This window comes from Saccopteryx bilineata, chromosome 6 (assembly GCF_036850765.1).
Source record: "Saccopteryx bilineata isolate mSacBil1 chromosome 6, mSacBil1_pri_phased_curated, whole genome shotgun sequence".
Classification (NCBI taxonomy): domain Eukaryota; kingdom Metazoa; phylum Chordata; class Mammalia; order Chiroptera; family Emballonuridae; genus Saccopteryx; species Saccopteryx bilineata.
The window spans coordinates 195587302-195612927 of NC_089495.1; the positions used below are offsets into that span (position 1 = coordinate 195587302).

The window sequence follows — 25626 nt, forward strand, 5'->3', positions numbered from 1 at the left end:
GCCGTTCTATTTTTTTTTTTTTTTTTTTTTACTTACATGGCTGTCAGATTTATCAGGCATCTAGCCAAATGCATCTATTCCTTCTAAAACTTAAGGGCTGTTAAGTAAAATCTTGAATTCACTTAAAAACTGTACTAGTAAGTACCTTCTCTGGGTAAGACGCTTGGGTAGGTGAGGGGCAGGGGCAGGAACTGTCAGGGTTCCTCCAGGAGAGGGAGCGCAAGGAGCTAGAAGTGTTCTTTCAACAAGATGTGCTGGCTGGCCTCGACCAGCCATCAGGTTCTGGGATACAACTTCAAGCGTGACACACAGCAGCTCACCATCTCGGCCTTACAGATTCAAGGAGGGTGAAAATGAGCTGACAGGTGGTACAGTGTGGTGTAATTTGTACTGTGATTTAGGAATTGCAGAGGACTCAAAGAAGAGGTGCCCGGGGTACGGGTGTGTCATGGTAGGCTTCGTGGAAAAAGTGATGTCTAAGCCAAGAGGTGTCAGGAGTTAGCTAAGAGGGAGGTGGGATGGCAGTGCTGAAGGGTAGACAGAAGGCAGGGAGATTTAAAAAAAACCTTTATAAAGCTGGAAAGGGGAGGACTGGGCAGGGACTCAATTATAAAGGGCTTTGTGAACCATACACGTTTGGACCTTATGTTGAGGCAAGTGAGAGCATATTCACGGTGGCATGAGTGACTTGTGTCCTGAGTCGGTGTGTAGAGAACGGACCTGGAGGGATAGACCAGGACAGTCCATGTAAGATCTGAAACAATAAAAGTAAGGGTGGGGAGAAATTGACAGGTCAGAGCTACTTTAGTAATTGAAAACTTGAAACTGGCAGTTGATTAGATGTAGGGGGAAAGGGAAACTGAGTGATTCTAGTTTAATGGCCTGGGTCAGTATGGTGAGGAACGGGTTGTGCTAAACGGATGGAGGTATATGGCCCTTTGGAATGGGTTTGCATGTAGTTTCACTTTTCTGTCTGTCACACAGCTAATATTTATTGAGTATATACTACACTTTATGACCTTGGGCAAATGACTACCTGTCTGAGCCTCATTTTCTTTGAACAAAATGATAGCACCTAGTACATAAGCTTGTTTAGAGAGTAAAGCTACTTTGCAAAGTGCCTAACCCATTTTAAGCACTCTGGTAGTAGCTGGTAATCTCAGTAAGGGCTAAAAAGACACTGCACAATATTCAAAGGTCAGACTTTCAGCCAAAGTCTCGCACAGGCTAGATTTGAGGTGCTCTTACAGAAGTCAACCCCGGGAACATCGAGGGCACAGTCGTGGCTAGGGTAGGGAAACGGGGCTTGATGATACAAACTGTTGGAACCACCATCTCTCAAACCAGTGGTTTATGTTAGGGTACAGAGGTAGGGTTGTCAGGGGCTTGGGGGCAGACGGGAGGTTTAGCCCTTACATTTCCCAGGTAAAGCAGACACCCTCTTTCCTTCACAGCAGGGCCAGCAGATCAAACCCATCAAAGGTCCTTAACTTCAAAAACATTTCAGTGCACCTACCCCCCCACCCTATGTAATTCAAAATAAAAGCAGTACTAAACTGTAAAGTGTAATAAAGTCCAATAAAGTTTTTAAATTTTTTTCTTATAACTTTGATATTAATTTGAAATAACAAATTTGTTTAAAAATTGGGGGGCATTGTCCCTGCTGGGCATGGTTTTGTACCTTAGGACTAAGTTCAGTAGTGTACCCAAGACTCGAGTGAAGCACACAGCTGAGTGCTGCATTACAGACAGGTATAAACAGCATTTTGAGTAAGCCCAGGACCCAATGTAAAGCAGGGGAGTACTGGGAATCATTAGACCTCACGCGGTCATGTCACTCCAGGTGAGTCACCCCGTGTTTATCACCTGATGTTTCATCAGCATAAACAGGCCTGCCTCCCAGGATTGCAGATTGAAGGCCCTGGCTCTGAGGTCCGCAGGAGGCTGTAGGACTTCCTCAAAGGCGACAGCAGTGGCTGCGCTTTGACAGAGTTACATCTGGGAGAAAGCCTCTAGGCCCATGCTGGCTGTTTGCCTTCTAGATTGTTACAAAGTACTCAAACTTTCTCTTGACAACCAGATATATTGCCAGAGAATGGCCAAGGGCCTGGTTATCAGTGCTTTTGATGTTCTGGACCAAGTCATAACTCAGGCTTAATTTAATCCAGAACAGCTTTTTTGTCCATTACAAGTATTTTTCTTTTTACACATTAAGCTAAAGAGTATTCAATAATATGAGTCATGCATTTCATTTCTGCTGATTAATAGCAGATGCCAGGTTTACACTTACTAATGGGAGTTGCACCTCAAGCTCTTGTTGGTCTGTTGTATCCGTTGTGTTTTACCCAGGAGCCTAGATCAGGCAGCCTACTCAGTTATAGTCTAAGTACTGCCAGGAGACTAAGTCACACGATGCCTGTAACCTCAGGTGAAGAATGACTACCACGTAAATAGCTACACATACCAAGCACTGAACACACAATTGTCCACACCCCTGCAAAATGATGATGATTCTCTCCCTTGTACTGATCACACCAAGGCTTAGAGAACTTAGTGATTTGCCCAGTTACAGAAAAACCCCAGGCTGACTTCAGTTTTCTTTAGTTAGACCCCATTGATTCTTGCCCATCAGGCAGTAGGGGACAATATAAACTAGAGACTGCTTAAAGACACGTAGGGGAGTCACCTGGTTCTCTAAGCTACCCACCATGAACAAAGGAAAGCAAGTCATCCCTTGAAGGTAGTAGCCATTATCCCTAATAGCTGGCACCTTATCAGGTAAGAGAGTGAACATTAGGTTAAGAGTTTTTTCCAGAAACGTGGCACCTTCAATTATTTTATTACCAGCTATAAAGGCAGTAACATGAAACATTTGGTGCCATTTATTATAGGGATGCTAAACCAGTACTATGTGAAGAGTGGACAGTGAGGAAAACTAAGGTATTTTAGAAAAGAAACAAAGTGCTGACTCATAACAGTGACAGTGACTCCAGTGGCTTATAAAGTGCCTCATATGTATCCTTGTAATGCCACTAAGGTAAGAAGGATTGGAGCCACAACCCCATTCTTCAAGTGTAAGAAGCAGAATAAGCTGACGTCCCCGGCCGCCTCAGGGAAGGCTGGCCTGAAGAGCTGGTGTGTCCAACATAGGTACATTACTTACCTGTTGCATCAGCGGCAGGAAGTGTGCGGACATCTTGCATGAGAGTATGTCTCAACAGCGCCGTCACCAGCATGCCAGACCCACCTCCGGGACCCTGGCTTTGTCTCCGCTGGGGCAGAGTGCATGCTCTTCTATAGAAACAAACGGGACAGGTAGAGAAAGGGCTAAACTCACAGAGGGCCAGAGGTGACCAAGCTGTACCCTGGTTACCCTCCCAAGGAGTAGTCTGGGTTTACTTATAGGGCTTCCAGAATAAAATGTTCCATTACATCTTGGGTATCAGAGGTTAAGGACCTCTGCTTTATATTTTCTGAGAAGCCAGAATAAAAGCCAATTTTAAGACTGATGCTTCCTCACTCTAAAGTTCCTCCCTCCTGTCCCTGTGTTTGTGTGTGGGCTGACAATAAGAAGTGTGTGACTTTGCACCAACCATAAGGTGGAAACTGGGCTCTAGCAGACTGCCTGGCTTTGAATCTCAGTTCTGCTAACTAGCTGTGTGTCCTTGAGCAAACTGCTCAACTTTTCTGTGCATCACCCCGTAGGGGCAACAACACTGCTTCATTAAGGGTGAGTGGCGACTGAATGAGATTATCTGTGTGAAGAATAAGAGCGATGCCCAGGCACGTGAGCTCTCAGGAATTGTTTTGCTATCACCAGAAGGATTCAGGGCCAGCCCGGAAGTACATCTGGGCCTTGGGAACTGAAAAATCTGCACGTTGTCTCCAGCACTGTGTGCATCTAGCTCCACCCCCCTTTCTCTACACAGGTGTCTTCTAATTGCGCGTGACCGTCACCAGCAGACAGCCCTGTGTCTACAGGATGCGCCCTATCACAGTGCCCCTCCGGCCTCAGCTGCAGGAAGGCTCGGCCCAGGCCTTTGCACACCATGAATGATGAAGCCTCGGAACCTTAATCCAACTATCATCACAAAGGGACTCCACACACACCCAACCTTACAGGGATTTTTATTGTTTAAGACCCAGACATGCATACTAAAATTACATGTTTTCACCACTTTGACTTAGAAAATGCACTAGAAAAATAAACTTTTGGTCAAAACAAACACTGACGTAGATGAGTCTACCACCGTGTGTCCCTAGTCTCAAAGCCAAACTGAACTTCAGTTTGAAGTGACGAATGTGACCAGCGGTGGAAATGGTGCCCCAGTCTGGACAGCAAATTAGCCCGCCTCCCACCCCAGCAGAGTGCTGTCAGAGGCTGGTGGCCTCAGAGAAGTTTCAAGTATTTCAGTTGTAACCGGGTCCCAACTGATCTGCCAAGAGGGAACACAGCCGCAGGAACCCCCAAAGGCAGCTGACTGCCCAACGACCGTGGCACCCCGAGAGATGGAGGGTAAAGCAGCGACTGGCAATTGGTAAACTCAATACTAGCATCTTCATCCCCAGACCGCGCTGGCTTCCCCACGGAGCGAAGGCTCCTAGAGGAATGTATCTGACAGCATGCCTGCTCCTTGCATTTCAAGCAAACCATTTCTGAGGCAGGAGAGCAGAAAGGAATTGACCTTAGGGTTACCAAGTTCACAGATCCCATTGCAGAGGCATGAGAACTGACGTCACTCCGAACAGGCATGTTGGTTGGCATCTCCACCCCTTGTGCCACAGGACAACCTCCCTCATTGGCTTTTTACTTCGTGAATGAAAGAGGAGGTTTCAGAGGAAAACCTAACAGCTGAAAACCTTAGAATGAGGTATAATAATGCCACACAGAACTACAGCTTTTCTGCCTACTACCCAAATGAAAAAGTGGTCCCATGACTGGTCTGAGAATCAGATGGCATTTAAAGAAACTGCTCAAGGACAGGCTGCTCTCGGTGAGAGCAGGATGGAGCATGAGGGAGTAAAGCCACCTTCGCAGAGCAAACGAGGAAGCCGGGGCGCACTTCCGGCTGTTTCTGTAGATTCAGCCCCCACCCCACGAAGGTGGAATAGTCAGGGTGTGATCACCTTTTAGTATCTGATGATTCGGGGGTGTTCAGCGGCTCCCCAGAGGCCACACAGCATGGTACAGCTGGAACTCAGGTCTCCTGATTTACTCTTTTCCTGTATTTTGGGAAAAGTTCCTTTTCAGTGCCTGTGAAACAGGCGGGGACTTTTCCCTAAAGGAGCACACTCCCAGCTCCCCCGGTGGTCACTGGTGTGCTTGCCCAGTGCCTCCACTACTGAGTGACGCTCCCTGTGAGCTCCGTGGTCCGCCCCCTGCTGGGAAAACTATAGAACTGCCTCATGAAACCACACACACACTACCTTGAACTTCACCCCAGGAGGTCCTGTTTTCACAGCTTGGTTCAGACTCCTGAGGTGCCCAAACTACTGGATCTCCCTTTGAAGTCAAAACAAAACACAGCAGCTCCAGGAAATAGGCAGAGAAACCCGGGGCCTGACTCTTTCAGCAACCTGAATAACTCCTCGGTCCTCACACTACAAAGGCCCGAACAACATCCCTGCAAGTCTCTGACATTTCTCTAGGTGAGCTTGGCCACCCTATGTGATGTCACATACACAAAGGCAATGGAATACAATGCAGGGTTTAAACCAGTGGTAGTCAACCTGGTCCCTACCACCCAGCTTTCATGGGGGGCGGTAGCGGAGCAACCAAAGTATAAATAAAAAGATAGATTTAACTATAGTAAGTTGTTTTGTAAAGATTTATTCTGCCAAACTTAGCGAAAATCCGACATAAAGTACTTGGTAAGTAATTATTATTATATGCTTTAACTTGCTGTAACTCTGCTTTATAAATTTTATAAAGTAAAGTTACTTCCCTACTTTATAAATCACCATGACTGTGGAACCGGTGGGCGGTTAGAAAACTTTACTACTAACAGAGATACAAAAGTGGGCGGTAGGTATAAAAAGGTTGACTACCCTGATTTAAACCCTGGAAGCTTGGTGGGGCTGAGCAATTCAATTTTCTCTCTGTCTCACTTTTCTTGTTTTTATTTGTTGCACTTGGGCTGTTTCTTTCTGTACATTTGGCCTTTCCCCATGAAGTCAGATGAGTCTGGTGTGACCGCCTTTCACTAAGCTCTCTTCCCTCTTTGGGACCTAAGGAAGCCTCTACCTAATTGTTCCACCCAGGCAGACAGGTTCTGAACCCTCTCCCTACATTAGCCACCTCACTTGTCCTATTTAGGTCTTTTCAACAATGCTAGTCACACCATCACTGTCAGCTGGAACCAGAGGCAGCCGGGGGGCGAGGGCACTTTGGCACTTCCAGCCCAGCCAGGACCCCGCAGGATCTAGGGTTAGAATCTATGGTAAAAAGGCCTTTCCCAACAATTGGCACTAATGAGGTAATTTCCACCAACAACTCCTCCAGACATTTTCCAAAGTGCTACAAACATGAACAGCTTATTCGCAACAGACTGGCCTTTGAATTTCAGTGTCCTGTTCTCTTCCTCACTGAGCTGCCCACCTTGCCTAGTGGCCTACTGAGTGTGCAGAGAAGGTACACAGCACACAGTACTTGTCACTTTTTAACATCATTTACATGGAATGAATAGGAAAGAAGTAGCTCAAAAGCTACCAGACGAACCGCCCAATGTGACACCTGGGCAAAGGCTACATCCTCAACAGGAAGGGTTGAAAGTGTTGAAACACAGCACTAACATTCAGTCTGGCTGCACAGACTAAAGTGTGCCCACCCACACCACAGAGAGAAACTCAAGTGGGTCTGCAAGAACAGGGGCCCCAGAAGTGACCCAGCCATCACCGGCCCTTGTATTCATTTCCAGAGACCAAATGTCAGAATCCCAAGTGATTGAACCACTGCCTTCAGAGTACACCACCAGCCTCTCGGGACGGGAGGAATTCACACAAAATCCCGGTCATTTTAACTACTTGCCCTCACTAAAGCCATTCGTTTGAAGTTTTAACCTCACTAGGGAAAGGAAGTTGGTACCACCGAGTCCCAACAATATGTATACTTGTTTCTTTAAAGGCAGGGCCAGTTGGTGACTGACAATCCCTCTTGGAAAGGCCTAAGTGTACCTCAAAACACAGGATCCAGCCACTTGCATCTAGAGTCATCTCTCTAGGCAGAAAAGCGATGTCTAATATTCAGTAACTAAATCCCCAGAACCGCAGGAGCCCAAAGGGCCCCAGGCGTCACTTCATTCAGCCTCATCTTACAGATGAGATGACCGAGGCTCGCCGAGGCCCGGGTCTTGTCCATGGTCCCACATCTGAGGCTGGAGCTCAGGTCTCGTAATTCACAGGCCAGAATTCTTTTAGCTACACTGGCCTGGCATCCAGTATTTTAGGTCAAGTAAAATTCCATATATTTAGGACCCTGCATGACTCTACCGAGAACCAGGGCTAAGGCTTTATGGATTTGGGAAAACAAGTCTCTGTTGCAAAATTCAGCCAATGAATCCACACACATGCTTGAAATCTCTGACTCCCGAATTTGATCAGGAAGTGCTGCTTGTGTCCCAATGTGTGCCTGATTCAGATAAGTGCTTTCCAAATCTATATGGCAGCAGGGGCCTGGACTTCAAACTTGTCCATTCCAGATCAGCAACAGAAGTCTGGAGTTAGGGTTCACGTGAAAGACACACACTCCCAAAGTCTCACGAGTGGCCACCTTGCAGGCTTGACCAAGGTGTTCCTTAGGAGTGTGCTGACTGGCCAATCGGGTTGTTTTCTCTTGAACATGGGAGCAAAGTTACTTGGGTCCTGATTTTTCTTGCGTTGAGATGTGTAAGAACCAAATACAGCTTCCAGATTAATGGCTGCAAACTGAAATTCCAAACATTCGGGAATCACTGGGAACGTTTTCCATGCCTTCCACGGAGTAACTCAAGTAAGCAAGGCCGCACCAGTGCCTTCCCCTCTGAGCTCTGCAGGCCTGTCCTCCGTGCTGCAGCCCAATCACAAGCCGCAAGAATGAACACATGGCCCCTGAAGTCCCCTCTGTGCCTCCCAAAGGAAGAAGGGAAAGGACTTAGATGGTGAAGCTCACAGGGGCTGGCTAATAGCAGGAGTACAGCTGTGACTTCACAGCCCGCACGGAGTCGTCACACTGTGCGTCTGAGCCCAGCCCCTCAGGCAGCAAGGCCTGGCCCAGGATGCTGTCCCAGGTGGGGACAGGTTGGCAGAACTCCCTCACGAAGTCCTCCTCTGAGGCCAGCAGCACCGCGTTCCAGGCGGTGATGTCCAGCTCGCCGGCCGTGCCCCCGTACTCCTTGGGGAGAATGCTTCTGGGAAGGTTCGTGTGGAGAGAGCTCAGGTCAGACCCATGGAGGAAGAACTAAAGGGGAAGGAAATGAAAACACACGTGGCCTTAGGTTAACCAGTAATCCCATAACTTCCTTCATGGTACCTGCTCAAAGAAATGTCTGCTGAGTGAATCAAGGACGGTTGATGGCAACTCGACTACCCTTCTGGGTCCTTGAAAAGCCTGAGGATCCTTAATTTTCTCTTTCTGCTGGGTGGTCCTTCAAAATACACCCAGAATCCAACCTCTTCACTGCCACCCTAACGGTACTGGGCCGCCATCATGTCTCACCAGGATTCTCACAACAGCCCCTGTCTGGTCTCCCTGCTCACACCCCGTCCCATCGCAATCTGAGCTCTTTTGAGTGGAAGTCACATCACATCTTTCCTCCGTACAGTGCTCCCATCTCGAGGACTACAAGCCAAAGTCCATACACTAGCCCATAGGGCCCGTTCCTTCTCTGCCTCCCCTCCTCCCACGCCCCCTCTGCTCCTCCAACATGCCAGGCACGCTCCCACCTTAGGGTCGGCTGCCGCTGGCCCCCAGATACCTGGAAAGCTCACTGCCTCATCTCTTTTAAGTCCTTGCTCAGATGCCAACTTCTCAACAACGCCCTCTAACCACTCTACTGAATACTACAGCCTCCTCCCCCTTCCTACACTCACTATCCCCTTTTGCTGCTTTATTTTTTTCTGTTGCTCTTATCACATTCCAATACGAGACAATACACCTACTTCACTGTCATGTGTCTCCCTAGAACGCAAGCTTCCTGGGGGCAGAGATTTTGGTCTATTTTGTTCATACAGAACGTATCTGCACATAGTAATTGATCAATATTTTTGAAAGAATGAGTGAATGAACATATGAAAGACCAAGGGAACAAGATTATGGGCCACAGCCCTGGCTGGATGGCTCAGTTGGTGAGAGCATTATCCCGAAGCACAGAGGTTATAGGTTTGATCCCTGGTCAGGGCACATACAGAACAGATTGATGTTCCTCTCTCTCTCTCTCTCTCTCTCTCTCTCTCTCTCTCTCTCCCACTCCATTCTTCTCTCAATAAAATCAATAATTAAAAAAATTTTTAAAATATTATGGATCACGATCACAAATAAGGTCATCTCACAGATGTAAAAGACTTGGTCCAAAGGCTATTTTGGGGAAAGCAGGTTCCAAATAGGATCACCAAAAACAAACATAGGCTCAAACCCAGGGTGGAAGCCAAGTGGTTCTCAAACTCAACTGTGCATCAGAGTCACCCACCTAGGAGATTTAAAAAGCACAGGTGTTTGGGCTCCACCCCGAGCTGATGAATTAAAACCTTCAGGGAAAGGCCAAAGGATCTGGATTTTAAGTTCCTTCCCTTGCAATCTTGAAACCCTACCTTCCTGTGCTTCCTTTTAAAAAAAGAAAAGTATAAAATTCAAGACCCAGTCTTTGGAGTGATCACAATGTTCCTAGGCCTAGGGAAGAAGCAGAAAAATACCACCCATCACATTTCAATCACGGTGCTGAGAAAGGCTAAGAGAAGTGCCTCTTCCACCTTTTAACCATAAATTATTCCATGAACTTTATACAGTGAGACAACAAATTAGGTCCACTGAAAGGCTTAACTAGCATCTGAAACCCAAGGAGTTGTAGTAAGAAATCTCCATAACTCTTCTTGACCACCTGCCCAATGGCTCCCCATTTCCACGTCCCCTTCCACGTAAAGTACAGAGTTGGTCCACAATGCTCAGCCTAGGATGTCAGAAAGTCTAAACCAGTGGTTCTCCACCTTTCTAATGCTGTGACCCCGCAATACAGTTCCTCATGTTGTGGTGACCCCAAACCAAAAAATAATTTTGGTGGCTACTTCATAACTGTAATTTTGCTACAGTTATGATTCGGAATGTAAATACCTGATATGCATTATGTATTTTCCGCTGGCTTTAGGCAACCCCGCTGGGGTCGCGACCCACAGGTTGAGAACCGCTGGTCTAAACGATTCCAGAGCAAGGAGCTCTCAGGCTAACAATCCTGGTTCTGCTCTGTCCACTGCCAAATACCAGATTCCTATTAATTTCATCTTCTCTCACAGAAAGGACTGTTCATCTTACTTTTCAAATTAACAGTCCCAGGGCAAAAATAATAAACTGCCTGACCTGTGGTGGCGCAGTGGATAAAGCATCGACCTGGAATGCTGAGGTCACCGGTTCAAAACCCTGGGCTTGCCTGGTCAAGGCACATATGGGAGTTGATGCTTCCTGCTCCTCCCTCCCCCTTCTCTCTCTCTCTTTCTCACTCTCTCTCTCCTCTCTAAACATTAATAAAAGAAAAAATTAAATATTAAAAAAAAAATTTAAAAAAAAATAATAAACTAAGTTTATGGATGTCACAATAAATTTATAGATGTCACAAAGGAACAAAAAACTATGAAAATATTTAAGTCTTAGGTTCATCACTTACTCTGTTTGCTATTTTCTCCTTCAGAAACGGTTTTATGATGGCAAAAATGCCTTTAAATATTCGAGGTTCATTCACTACATGAACTGCTTTTATCCGAATGGGGAAACCATCCTGTGGGAGGAAGAGGAAAGAGGATGTTAGAACATAAGGAGCATCTGCAAACTGTCTGTTGCCACAGCCTGCCTCCCCCAGGGCAATCTTCTTCACTTAGTCCCCAACATCAGTCTGATCTGATCCACGGCCTCCTCCAAGAAGCCCACGCTGGGGCTAAACAAGAAAGCGAGCCTCAAGGGAAGAGTCTCTCTGGGACCCAGAGCTAGGTTAGGAGAGAGGTAGGCAAACTAGTGGAGAGCTGCTCCTCTTGTGGCAAAAAAAGGGTCTGAGCCTACACTGATGGATCTAGCAAGTATCGGCCTTCAGGATCAAAGCTGCTCAAAGTGTATTTCTCAGGATGTTATAAGGTGTGATGCTAAAAAGGGTTCGTTGGTAGGTAACTGAGTCTGAGAAATAATAGACTAAATATAGTCAAACAGCTTCCTTAACTGCAGGACTGTCCAGACTTTAAATGCAAATGTTTACAGTGAGACTCATAAGGAAGGGACCGTAACCAGGGGTCCCCAAACTACGGCCCACGGGCCACATGCGGCCCCCTGAGGCCATTTATCCGGCCCCCGCTGCACTTCTGGAAGGGGCACCTCTTTCATTGGTGGTCAGTGAGAGGAGCATAGTTCCCATTGAAATACTGGTCAGTTTGTTGATTTAAATTTACTTGTTCTTTATTTTAAATATTGTATTTGTTCCCGTTTTGTTTTTTTTACTTTAAAATAAGATGTGCAGTATGCATAGGGATTTGTTCATAGTTTTTTGTTTGTTTGTTTGTTTTTAAATTTCTGAAGCTGGAAACGGGGAGAGACAGTCAGACAAACTCCCGCATGCACCTGACTGGGATCCACCCGGCACGCCCACCAGGGGGCGACGCTCTGCCCCTCCGGGGCGTCGCTCTGCCGCGACCAGAGCCACTCTAGCGCCTGGGGCAGAGGCCAAGGAGCCATCCCCAGCGCCCGGGCCATCCCTGCTCCAATGGAGCCCCGGCTGCGGCTGCGGGAGGGGAAGAGAGAGACAGGGAGGAAGGGGGCGGGGGTGGAGAAGCAAATGGGCGCCTCCCCTATGTGCCCTGGCCGGGAACCGAACCCAGGCCCCCCGCACGCCAGGCTGACGCTCTACCGCTGAGCCAACCGGCCAGGGCCTGTTCATAGTTTTTTTTATGGTCCGGCCCTCCAATTGTCTGAGGGACAGTGAACTGGCCCACTGTGTAAAAAGTTTGAGGACCCCTGTGCTTTACCATACTTCCCAGACTTATTTATCCCTGGGATTTTGTCTCCCAGATCAGGACCAGGAAACAACAATCCAAACTCATTATATGGACCCCAAATCTACAGGAGGCATCAAAAGACGTTTGGAAGCTAAGGAAAGCCAGAGCACTGCCTCAAAGCCAGAATTCAAATTTCTGACAATGATGAAATGTGACACTAATGTTTAAATAATCAGCCTGGGGCACAGAGAGCAGGAGCTCAGACACACTGAGAACTGTTCTAGCTCCAGCGCCCTACAGCTCACCAGAGACAGCACCCCACGGGCGGGGTGGGAATAAACTAGGGGTCAAGCCTGTTAGGGACTCGGGCCAGACTACATCCTTTGGTCTCAGTTTCCCCATCTACCAAAAAGAATAAATAACCCTTGGCTTGTCTATATTGGAGGATTCCTTGAAGGACTGAATGGGTTATGATGATTGTAAAGAGCTCTGCAAACTGTTACACACTGTGAAGCTACAGAAGGAACTTAATGGTTTTCAGTGACTTGTGTTCTGAGACACAGAACATGAGATGTAAATGCATCCACCCCAAACAGTCCCACGGTGCTTCATGTCCCCAGGTCCCGCAGGGGACAGGGCCTCGGGCAGAAGCACAATTTTTCAGTTTCATTTGTTAGGAGAATTTCTCTTTTGCCTCCTTATAGAAAGAAAGAAAGAAAGAAAGAAAGAAAGAGAGAGAGAGAGAGAGAGAGAAAGAGAGAGAGAGAGAGAGAGAAAGAGAGAGAGAGAAAGAGAGAAAGAGAGGAAAGAGAGAGAGAGAGAGAGAGAGAGAGAAAGAAAGAAAGAAAGAAAGAAAGAAAGAAAGAAAGAAAGAAAGAAAGAGCTGAAAGCATTTCTCTGGTTTTTGGACTCTTGCCCTAAAGCTGATCTTGCCTAGACTGAAGGTACCTCAGAAACTACTAGAGACCCTCATGGGAATGAGTGGAAAATAGAACTTTTACATTTCCCATAATGCTTCTGTATTTTCCTGACTGCAGGAGTGGGAAGTGGTGTGTGCGTTTCACAGAAGTAAACGGGCAGGGCCCTGGAAGACCAATCAATCACAGAACAGGCACACAACAAACGGCAGCCCTACCTGAAGGATGCCAATCACCTTTTTGGCTATAAAAGGGCCAAAGTGAGATGCTTTTGATAAGCTCACTCCTCTGTAGTCCGCAAGAATTACAATTCCATTCACTTGGGTTTCTTCAGACTGAATGAGTTTTTCCAATGTCAAGTATATGGCGCGGATGTTTTCGGTAATTGGATAGTTGCTCGGTATCCATCTGTCTAAGGTCGTAAGAGATGGTCAGTACGTTACAGAAACAAATACAATCAGGCTAAGATTTATCTCCATGCTAAAACTGTTGTTTAAAAATGGAAAAGCAAAATATTCTACTGGCATGGCTCTATTTAGGTTAGGAAATCAGACACCTTCAGCAGCAGCTGACATTTCTTAACACCAAACACAGCAACACATTCTGAAATGGAAATGCAATTGAGTGCTGAAGTTAAAAGTGGGAGCTCTGATGTCAGTCCTTGGGCAAGCCACTTCCTCACTCTGGGCCCACATCATCTCCTAAGTAGAATGGGATAACAGTACTTCTCTTAATGGACACCTGCGTCTTCTGCCATTAGATATGTCCCCTTATCTTCACCAAGACCACCCTGACTTTCCTTGGGGAACCACTGCTTCCCATGCTCACCATGCAGTATGGGTACAACATAACTGACTCCTGGTTCCAGATGTGGGCTTGGCCAATCCAGGCCTTACATCCCCATGGCCACAGTGTGTGGTCCAAGCCAGGTCAAATGAGACAAGGGGACTCAATGCTGGGACCTTGGCCCTTCGGAAAGAAAAGATCTCTCTCTCTCCCCTTGGAACGGTGAGGATGGGAACCTTGTCAGAGGCCCCAAGAGACAAGAGCTGGTCTGAGAAGGAAGCCTGTGCTGAGGACAGCTGAGATGGAGACGGCTTTCTAATGCCGTAGTTTGAGCAAGTTCCCCTTTCCAGGCTGGATGCTCCTTTAATACGCCCCATGTAAGGAGTCTTTCCTTTCTTTGGGAAAAAGATGAAAATGACAACTTCTTGACTATTTACCACTATTCTTAGGAAAACCCCACCACGATCTATGTGACTCCTTCTTAGAAAGACAGAACTCCACATGATCACCACCAATGGGGTGTGTAATACGCACAAAATTCCTATGAAGAAATCTTTGTTCAAAAATTGTGCCAGCTTGTTGTTTAATGTTGCTGTCAATTAAACCTGTTTCTACATAACTGGCTGTCATCCTTTTCAATCATGGATGTCTCAAAAGAACTTATAGCAGGCAAAGCCAATGCCCCGTTGAGAACAAAGCCTTCTGTGTACGCCTCCTCCTAAAAGGCTGAGTTGGTGGGGAGGGGCCTAGATCTGTTGCAAGTATACGGGGGAAAAATTATCTCACAAGCACAGGGCTAAAGCCACACAAAGAGGTGGAATCAGTGTGGAAATGTCAGACTGTTTCATAATATTCTTATGGGCTGAACACAGAGGAGCAGCAGAAAACTTCTTGACTGGGTTTCTAGGGCCCCTGGTACCCTAAAATCTCCACTGCATTGCTTATTCAAATTTAAAAATAAGTGCATTTTGGAAAGTGCCTGCAACAGCAGGCAAAGCAGTTAGTTAACACTGCCTGGAACACAATAAAGGCTCAAGAGAATGGTTTCGTCTGCAAAGTGGGTTTGGTAACAGAGGAAAGTGCGCGGAGGTTTCCACTCCCTGATAGACAACCCAGGAGGCGTTCTGCATGCATGGGCAAGGAGGGCTGTCAGCACACTCTCACTTCTCGGCTGGTGGGGAAGAACAGTGCAATCTCACTTTCAGATTCCATCTCAGCTCTGGTCCGATGGAAGATGTTGCGGCTGGGGGTGGGGTGCAAACACTCCTGAGTTTATAATGCATTTGGCTTCACAGAAGACAATAGGAGGAAGAATCAGAAGGCTTGAGTTCTAGCATCCCCTAGTCATGGTGTCAACTTAAAAAATGCCCCCCCCACATTTCCAAATGCTTTTAGGGTGGCAAGGGGGCAGGGAGCCACCACCAACTGAAAATGAATGTGCCAAAGAAATGTCAGGTGTCCTGATTACCATCATGAAGTGCTAAGATCAAAATGAGAATCTAAAGTGAATCCTTTCGGGGGCTTAAAATAGAGGAAAGGAGGGAGAGGTGGGAGGAAGCACGTGGTAGACCGACACCTGCCAGGTGTTGCCTGGCCACACTGACACCTGCACCTCACTCACAAAGGAGGGATGGGGCGGAGGACGCTGAGCCCTGCTTGTTCCCGATGACCAGGACAGCGTTCTCAGCCCAGTGGATCTCAACCCCAAGAACTTAGCTGGGTGGCCCAGTAAGCCTGGGAGCTGAGGGGTGCCGATCTAGCCACGTGCCCAGAGGCAGCAAAAGCTAGGCCACAGGGAGAAGGGTGACGATATGCAAAGGGCAGCAGAAATGCGCGGTCCAGAGACACACAGACTGACAGACCAGCAGAGGCCGAGACAGAATGGCTGGCTTAGATCCTGGAGGGAACGAACTGGATTCTGGCTCTGGGTTCCAGGGCCCAGTGAGAGCTGCTGCCCTGTCAGCAAACTGGTTCTGTGAGACACTCCTGTCTCACACTAAATCCTCCATTTTTTCTTACACCAAGCTGAGTAGGGTTTTATAATCTGCCATCAAAAGAGCCTTGACTAAAACGGGGAGCAGACAGAAGGAAGGGGAGGGCGTCCACACAATACCTGGGCGGATGCAGAGGATGTGGCAGCCCCGGGGGTCGGTGTGGGGCAGCACAGTGAGGAATCCGGAGGCCAGGACATCTTTTAAGGCCGAAGGCTTCAGGTTACTGAAGACTTCGGGCCAGCTTCTCCTGCAGCTGTGGTAGTTGATGAGGAGCTGCAGGGCCCGGTCGTAATCGAACTTGCGGGCTCGGAGGAAGCGCAGTAGGAAGGCATCGTCCAGGGAGGTGCTCAGGTTCGGGTATTCCTTCCGCACCATGTCACGGAGGGCCTGGACATCTCGAAGTCTCCATTCCGGCTTCTCCTGCAGCTCTTCCCTGGCCTTGGTGACCAGCTCTTCCGTCAGCGAGCACACATAGCCAGGAGGCTCGGGGGCTGGCGGCAGCTCATTCTCGGACAGTGAGGCCACAGAGGGGCTGGTTCTCAGAGAGTCACTTTCTTCTGACATTAGCTACCAGGATCCCTGTCAAAACAGAAGCCCCAAGCGGAGTTAATGGAGTGCAGCACTGGTCATTTCCTACCTCAGGGCAGCTGACGGAGGGGACAGGAACAGTTTTGTTAAGCCGAGTGACCTCCGAGCAGTAGGTCTCACCTGGGAGGAACGAACGGGATCTGAACCACAGGCCCAGATCCTACCCCAGCCTGAATGAAGTAGAATCTCCACGAGGCACCCAGGCACCTACAGCAGGATACACACACAGGGCCTTGCTCACAGATGTATAACTGGCGTTCGCCCTTACTCATAAGAAATGTGAAATTAAAACGACTCTGAAATTCAGATTGGCAAAACGCAAAATGTGTACTTTGAGATGCTTGCTGTTGGGAGAATAAATTAGCCTCTTTAGATGGCAGCTTGTCAATATCTATCAAAATACAAAACCACATACCCTTTGCCTCAGCATTTAATTTCCAGTACCTGCGTGTGTGGATAAAACATGTACAGAAGGATGACCATCACAAGTATTGGTTATAACGGCAAAGATCGGAAACACTTGAACTACATACCAGCTGAAGACTGGTTAAATAATATCACCACGTGAATGGAACACTATTCAGTCACGAAAATCAGGCAGAACTTTATAAATCAACATGTCAAGGGGGGAAAAGAAGGTTGCAGAACAGTGTACATAAAAAAACTGTTTATATTTTTAAAATACAGGGTGGGACAAAGTAGGCTTATAGTTGTTCATATGGAAAATACAATAATTAATAAATAATAATACAAAAATAAACTTTCACATACTCACAACTGTAACCCTACTTCTGCCCACTTTTTATATACATATATATTTACCTGTGAATGCACCTAACATATCTTTTTTTTTAATCTTTTAAAGATTTTTAAAATTTACTGATTTTACAGAAAAAGAAGGGGAGATGGAGCAAGATGTATCAACTTTAGTTGTTCTTTGATTGCTTGTTATACATGCCATGACCGGGCAAGCCTGGGAATTTGAACCGGCGACCTCAACATTACAGGTCAAAGCACCACCCACAGCACCACCACAGGTGAGGCTGCACCTAACATTTCTGCAAGGATAGACAGGAAACTGTTGCCAAATCCTGCAGAACAAAACTAGGGAACTGGGTATTTAAGGTCGGAGAGACTTTTTGCCATACCATTTTGTTGTTGTTGTTGTTGTTTACCATATACAATGTGACTTATCATGGTGGCCACGATGCTGAACTCATCAGATCTCCTGCTGGGATGAAGCTTAATTGACAGATGGCCCCAGCGGCTGTCCCTCCCAGACTGCCCCCAGCCAATGACTGAGGCATGGCACTCCTCTAACAGGCAACTCTGCCTCGAGGACTCCCTGTCAGCCTGGCCAGTGGAACCTTTCATGGACCTGCACTGCAGTCTGGGACTTCCGGCCCAAACCTCCTTCAAAAGGGCCAGACTGGCATGGCTGCCTGAGGGCTCCCTGATTTCTCCAGCTCCCCTTCCTTCATGCTCATGGGCATTGCAGCCAATAGATTTTTTGCATTTCTAATCTCATCCTGGTGTCTGCTTCTTAGAAGACCAGAACCAACACACTTATAGTGAATGAAAAACAAAAACAAAACAGTTGCCTAGATATTCCAGGTGTAAGCTAGCAGCAGTGCTGCCCAGTGTCAAAGCCCAAACTCTTGTCCATGGGCTGTCACTGAACCAACAAGGAAAGCAGGGACCATCTCAGGGGTCTCTGTGCATAACCAGTCTCCCCCTAGTCCACAGCAGCCATTGTGACCAGGTCACTTCCCCTCAGTCTTAGCTCTGCCCACTCCATTCCTTGCATCCTAACCTCCAGCCCAACCCAGCTTCTTCCACTTCCTCCCAAAGGTGTGCTTTCTTGCACACATCCTGTTTCCTCCAACTAACATGCTCTTCCTCTAGTTCATCACCTGACTGATTCACCCTTAAGTTCCAGTTAGATGCCGCTTCATTCATTCAACAAATATTGACCACTTACTATGTTCCAGGCCCACTTTCAGGCACTGTGGATACAATAGTGAATAAAAAAGCCCTGCCTTCGGCCTGACCTGTGGTGGCGCAGTGGGATAAAGCGTCGACCTGGAACACTGAGGTCGCCGGTTCGAAACCTTGGGCTTGCCTGATCAAGGCACATATGGGAGTTGATGCTTCCTGCTCCTCCCCCTTCTCTCTCTCTCTGTCTCTCTCTCTCACTCCTCTCTCTCTAAAAAAAAAATCAATAAATAAAATATTAAAAAAAAAAAAAAGCCCTGCCTTCATTGAGCCTAGATACTAGTGGTGGGGTAGGGGTGACTCTAAACAAAATAAACTAGATAGTCTACTAGAAGATGTGTATTACAGAGAGAGATGAAAGGGAAGGGGGTTGAATGCATCTGGGGACAGGAGCTACAATTGCAAATAGGGTGGTCAGGAAGGCCTCAACCAAGTGACAATGGAGCAAAGACAAAGAATACAAGGAAGCAAGCTACACAGATGATCTGGGGAAACAAGTTCAAAGCATGAGGCAGGAACACACCTGGCTTTTTAAAGGAACAGAGAGGAGGCCAGTGTGGCTAGAGCTGAATGAGCAAGGCAGATTACTAGCAGATGAATTTAGAGAGGCAACCATTGGTACAGAGCTTTATAGGCCAGTAAGTTTGACATTGACTTTGGTGGGAGCCATGGACGGTTTAGAGCAGAATGACATGACCAGATTTATATTTAAAAAGGGTGACTTGGCTATCTCCTGAATGGACTGTAAGGGAATAAGGGCAGAAATGAAGAGACTTAGAGGCTACTGCAATAATTCAGGCAAGAGATGATGGTGCCGGAAACAGGAGGCCTCTGAGCCAGGCCAGGTTAGGAGCCCTCCCCACAGGAGCTCTCTGACATAGCACACCTCCCACTCCACTGTAATTGTCTATAGCACTTCTCCCACTCCACTGTAATTGTCTGTGGGCATTTTGTGGGCAACGTTCATCTGTCTCACCCATCATCTTAAACCCAGCACTTAGCGGGGTGCCAGGCACAGAGTCTAAGCTCCATAAATGCTTGTTGAATGAGTTTAATCTGCCTGGCAGATGTATGCCGAGCAAGGAATGGAACAACCATAGCTTCACAGGACCCACCCTAGGCTCTGATTCCGGGGAAGTTACCAGCAGATGCCTGTAATCCCAATTCACTGCTGACCCAGGAGAAAGACTGGAATGTCCATGTCCAGGTCCTAACCTCCACGTCCTTCTCCAGCCTCTCTCAATGCACATCAAATGCCAGTCAAAACAGACCGATGACCCACCATTCTTGAAACACCTCATGCATTTCTGAAACATCTGCCTGGAATTTCCTCTCCTAGTTTGTTCCAACCAGACAACTCATCACCTTCCAGGCTCAGCTTTAATGTCACCTCTGTGAAGCCTTTCCTGATTTCCCCAGGGTGATTCCCTCCCATTTTCCACAGCACCCATTTCTTTCAGAAATGGCAGGCCAGTGGTATGGGTATTTAGGTGAAAACTCCTCAGAGTCCGTTTCAGCATCCATTCATTATGAAATAATTACTGATCACCTACGCTCTCTGTCAGGCACTGTGCTCTTAGGCACTGGGCATACAACAGCGAAAAGCGTCATTTTTTTGTTTTAGGAAGTTGAACTCGCAGTGGAATTATGAAGAGATAACACGTACTTGAGTATTTTTACCATGTATCAAGCACAGCGATAAGCACTTTACATCTGTCTCTCGTTTTATCTTCACAGTATTTGGTGACGGCTCTACTGCCGTTCCCATTTACAAAGGAGGAAACTGCCCACTAGAATGTAAATTCCACGAAGTCAACTTGCCCGCACGTCCCCTGCTATCCCCAGTGCCTGGCACAGGACGGTGCTCTGCCACTATTAGCGGATGGTGCGAGGTTAAGTGACGCGCCCAGGGCTACAGACCCAGGGAGGCACTCCGCCTGGAGCTTCCCATTCAGTCTCCAGGGTCTCGGCGGGGTCCCGCACAGAGCAGGGCTCAGTGGCGGTCTGGGAATGAACTGATGGGTGGACACAGGGAGGGGAGCAAACCCCGTCGGAAGGGTGGGGCGGTGCATCTTCCTCACCTGGAGCCCATCATTCTGTGAGCATCGCCTGCCCTCCCACGCCACCCAAACAGGAGAAGGTCAAGATGCCATCGCTCCTGGAGACCCAGGGACCCTACGTCCCGTCGGCTGCTTTATGAGACCCCCCACTTCCGGTTGGCATCCCTTCCCCAGGTGCCCCCATTTCCTGGGGTCTCTCTCCTCAGGTCACCCACTTCCGGTTCTCTTTCCCTCTCAGGGGTCCCTCTCCCCGGCGCCCGGGGCACGCAGACGGGATCGCGGGCACTCACCGGCCCGGCTACGGGGCGGAGCGCTGGTCACTAAGCGGCAGCAGCCTCGTCAGGAAGCAAACGTAAAACATCCCCGCAACCCCGGCCCGGCCGGCCGGCCCCTCGCGCCGGAAGTGACGCACGCAGGGCGTGCGGAGGCGGGCGCCCCCTGGCGTGCGCGTTTGTGACGTCTCGCCGGGACGTCGGCGTTCTGTGCCCACCTGGCGGCTGGCGCCCCGTGCAGGGGAACACGTCCGTCGGAAGGTGGTGGCTGGAACAGAGAATGCCAGCAGGCTCAGATGGCATAGCTGGGGAAACTGAGGCCCAGAGGAGGACGGAGAGAAGCTGCCGTTTTCCAAGAACCTAACTACCATGCGCCTGGTGGTTTACATTTATTGCCTCATTAAATCCTCACATTTATGCAAACTTTCACAAAAGGGAAGCTAGCAATCAATGAAGTAAAGGGTTTTAAACCTAGGTTTCGGGGTTAGCATTCCGGGATTCTCTGCTTTGGGGCGCATGAAGTCCCCTTCATGAAGGTGGTAGCTTGAAAAAAAGCTTTACGGACCCCCAACCCCAGTTCATTAAAATCCCCAGACCCGCCAACATATATTTTGTGAGAAGTCTAGGCCCCTCTTTCAGGCAGAGTAAAGACGCTAAACCATTTCTAGAGAGAAATTCTGTCGTCCAGAAGGACTCAAAGCCCAAAAGAGTATCCAAGAGATGACTTGAATCTCTTCCTTTCCCTACCGCAGGGGCAAGAGGTCTGAGGGAGACGGGAACTGACCCAGGCAGGCCACGAGAACATGACAGTTTCCGTGAGATGCCAGATTGTGTGAAAATCAGAAATTACAGCCTCAATATTCCACACAATTTCTTGTGTGAAAAAAAAATGACCTACAGATGTAATATAGATTAAAAATCCCATAAAACTGTATTTGCATTGGAAATATCAGTGTGAATTTAAGAGATGAGTTTTTTAAAGAAATGTATGAGTGTATACACACATGCACATGTATACATAAATATATAAAATACCTAATTCTATCCTCTAGAAATGCCTAGAAACAATGGCTAATGTAGTAGCAATAAGCGTATCTAACATTCAGATTTTACTCTTGAAATGCCATTTTCTATTTAATATGTTGTCATACTTGATAACAAAGAAGCTATCAAAGGCCCTAGGGTCACACCAAAAGGACTTAGAAACCAACCTGAAGATGACATAATTTCAGCCCCAACAAAGATAGTTGCAATTGACTGAAACTCATCAAATATGTTTCAATCCCTGAGTTCATAAAACCAGCAAAAAATAGTTCATATTCAGCAGAAACACTAATTGATCACCTTCATGATGGCATAGGAACATTATATTCTTGAAAACTAGGTAAATAAAAAGAACCAAATATTTATTTCACCTTTTACGTATAAATCACTGGTGACCAAATAATAGATTAAGAAAAGCCACGTCTGCCTGACCAGGTGGTGGCGCAGTGGATAAAGCGTCAGACTGGGATGCGGAGGACCCAGGTTTGAGACCCCGAGGTTGCCAGCTTGAGCATGGGCTCATCTGGTTTGAGCAAAGCTCACCAGCTTGGACCCAAGGTCACTGGCTCAAGCAAGGGGTTACTCAGTTTGCTGTAGCCCCAAGGTCAAGGCACATATGAGAAAGCAGTCGATGAACAAATAAGGTGTCATAACAAAAAAACTAATGATTGATGCTTCTCATTTCTCTCTGTCCCTGTCTATCCCTCTCTCTGACTCTCTCTCTCTCTGTCTTTGGGAAAAAAAAAAAAGAAAAGCCACTTCTTATAAAATTATTGCAGCTAATAAATAAAAACAAAATGATATAATATTGCCGTTTTGCAACCTACAATAAATTCATGTCTTTAGCCAAAAGAGAGAGAGAGAGAGAGAGAGAGCGAGCGCATGCAGAACTCCAGCTGTGTACATGATTGTTGATAAAAGAACCCAGGACCACCTGTTATCATGCCAAAGGGATGGAATCTGAGTCTGATCCAGCTGCTAATTTGCAGGAAATGCAGCGGTCAAAGGGCCAAGTTGAATTGTACAATGAGGATGCACCTGACAAAATCCAGACTTTGATAGACTCTACAGGTCAAGCGGCCTGAGTTCTTCAACAAATAAACTGCAAGGAAAAGAAAGATACAGGCAGGAACATATGCATTAAAAGAGGCTTAAAAGGCATTAAGTATTTTTTTAATGGGTAATACTAAGCTATAATGTCTAGGGGCACACACTCAGAGGATTAAACCATAAAGAAATACAAGGAAATAATTACTGTAAACGTCAGGGTAGTGGTTACTTTTCACGGAAGGGCTGTAATTGGAATGAGGTCCATGGAGGGACTCCTGGGTGGCTGGCAAAATTCTATTTCTTGATCTGGGTGGTGGTTATACGGTGCTTGTCTTGAAATGATTCACTGAGCTACAAATTTAATTTGTATGATTTTCTGTATCTGTGGTCTATTTCACAACATAAAGGTTTTAAAAATGAAAACAGCCCTGGCCGGTTGGCTCAGCGGTAGAGCGTCGGCCTGGCGTGCGGGGGACCTGGGTTCGATTCCCAGCCAGGGCACATAGGAGAAGCACCCATTTGCTTCTCCACCCCCACCCCTCCTTCCTCTCTGTCTCTCTCTTCCCCTCCCGCAGCCAAGGCTCCATTGGAGCAAAGATGGCCCGGGCGCTGGGGATGGCTCCTTGGCCTCTGCCCCAGGCGCTAGAGTGGCTCTGGTCTCGGCAGAGCGACACCCCGAAGGGGCAGAGCATCGCCCCCTGGTGGGCAGAACGTCGCCCCTGGTGGGTGTGCCGGGTGGACCCCGGTCGGGCGCATGCGGGAGTCTGTCTGACTGTCTCTCCCAGTTTCCAGCTTCAGAAAAATACACACACACAAAAAAAATGAAAACAGAAGTACCTCTCTGTGTTTGTGTGTGTGTGTGTGTGTGTGTACAGATAGATATATGGATACATATATAGCTTCTGGGAGTAACAAGTACATAATAGGTGCTCACTAAGTATAAGTTCCCTTCCTTATTAATCCTGTGTGATTTCAGTCCCTTTGCTAACATTAACTTGTGTGACTAATTAAAAATAGTTGATGCTTATTAAGTGATTATTATGTGCCAGGCACTGTTTCCAGTGCATCTAATCTAACTGAATCTTCGCAACCTTATTATCTCTATTATCATTTTACAGAAAAGAAAACTGAGGTTCAAAGAGGTTATCTGTGGCCATACAGAAGTGGCAGAGTAGTCAGGTTTTGAACCTAGGCTGTCTAGCTTTCTGGTCCATAATCCCATCTATATCCAATGTATATATTATATATACCTTATTGTTTTTAAAAAAAATTTGGTTTGCAGTGCCCCTGTATACACAAATACTAACTTCCTCTTATGGAGTGCTTCCCAGTGTGTGTGCCATCCCCTTGACAATCCATACCTGAGCCTCACACAGCCTGGAAGACGGAGGTACTTGTTAGTCTGCATTTGACAGATGGGAAAATTGGAACTCAGAGAGGTGAAGAACTTGCTCAAAATTACAAAGTACGTAACTACAAGACAGTGTTGGGGTCTGAGTTGTGAATGAGGAGGGTTTATAATCTCTGGCCTTTGGGATTCTAAAAAACAAAATGTTCCATACTCAAACAGATGTTAACCTGATGGATCTGACCCAGTCTGAGGTCATGGGTTGCCCAATCAGTGGTCCGGAGCCTGACTTGGCTTGAGAATGCCCAGACTAGGGCTGGGAGAAGTCCAGAGCTTGGCAAGTGCCAGGCATGCTTGACCCCAATCGGAGGGTCGTGTGAAACTTGTGATCCACGGGCCTGCTGTCTCTCAAGAAGCCAGAGACTTCTGTGTGCCAGGCTTTTGTTCATAAGCCTTAAAATCAGGACCTAGAATAGCGCTATCCACCCTCCCAGGCTTGAGATAAGATGTGCTGGCTGCCTGGATTTCCCAGAAGAGGTGGGAGCCTAGCTGTGTTTTTCTGGTCACACATTGATTTTCCAACCTGAGTCAGCATGACTGCTTGTTCCCGGGGGCTCTACATCCCAGCCAGCTGAAGCATTTCCAAATCGGGGCCGGGAATGGTAGAGGACTTGGAGAAGTAGAGACGCTACTCCCCCTGCCCTACAAATACCAGCCTAGGAGGCCACTCCGCCCAACCTCCATTGTATTAACACTCAGCAGTACCAACTTCTTACCAAATGCCAGAAATCGTGCTAAGCACTTTAAGTGTATTCACCCAGCCAACCTCACAGACAGGCTATCAAGTAGGGGCCCTCAGAAGTACCATGTGAGGTGAGCAAACAGGCCCAGAGAGGCAAAGTCACTTGCAAACAGTCACACAGAGGTGTAGTTTCAGGTCTGTGATTGTGGAATCCCAGGCTGTCAGATCTGTCAATGCTCTGTAGTGTTACAATGTCACTCTACCTTCAGAACGACTTGGTTGGGTAGTATGGTCACCTCCATGACGATATGAGAAACTGATGCCCTGAGAGGTGAGTGTGACTTGTAAGTGTTGCTCGAAAGGTCTGCTGGGACAGCCAGGGATTGCTTTGCAAGAGCACAGTGAAAACCACAACTGCTAAAATGTGACCCAGATCCCTTTCTGTATTCTTATTCCTACATTCATCCACAGCTCTCCGATGACAGCAAGAAGGGGCAAGAAGTCCTTTGGTGGCCTCTTTGCGGAAGGGTGGAATGGGGACAATGGGGCTCTTCTGGGGGTGCCTATGTGAGGGCTCAGTGCTGTGAGGTGGGCAGGGACAGCCCGGCTGTGCTGGTGAAGGAGCCAGAGAGTGGGTGTGCTGAGGTCAGCCCACACTCCCAGGTGCTCTG

At 47.5% G+C, this 25626-nt stretch overlaps 1 protein-coding gene across 4 annotated transcripts; it reads right to left on the minus strand.

Moving 5' to 3' along the window:
- Positions 1-4: 4 nt before the first annotated feature.
- TTPAL (alpha tocopherol transfer protein like) lies at positions 5-24342 on the minus strand. 4 transcript variants are annotated; one of them, XM_066236843.1, is made up of 6 exons: positions 20790-20900; positions 15976-16435; positions 13295-13488; positions 10848-10958; positions 3164-3294; positions 5-754 (listed from the first exon to the last, which is right to left on the minus strand). In XM_066236843.1, the coding sequence occupies exons 2-5, from the start codon at positions 16418-16420 to the stop codon at positions 3172-3174; spliced, it is 873 nt and encodes a 290-aa protein (XP_066092940.1). In that variant the 5' UTR covers positions 16421-16435; positions 20790-20900; the 3' UTR covers positions 5-754; positions 3164-3171. The 4 variants fall into 4 exon arrangements, 3 of the variants coding, with proteins under 3 accessions (XP_066092940.1, XP_066092939.1, XP_066092938.1); XR_010726195.1 differs by lacking the exon at positions 5-754 and adding an exon at positions 7174-8434 and having other exon boundaries at positions 3165-3294; XM_066236842.1 differs by lacking the exons at positions 5-754; positions 3164-3294; positions 20790-20900 and adding exons at positions 4112-8434; positions 24227-24342.
- Between the last annotated feature and the right edge of the window lie 1284 nt (positions 24343-25626).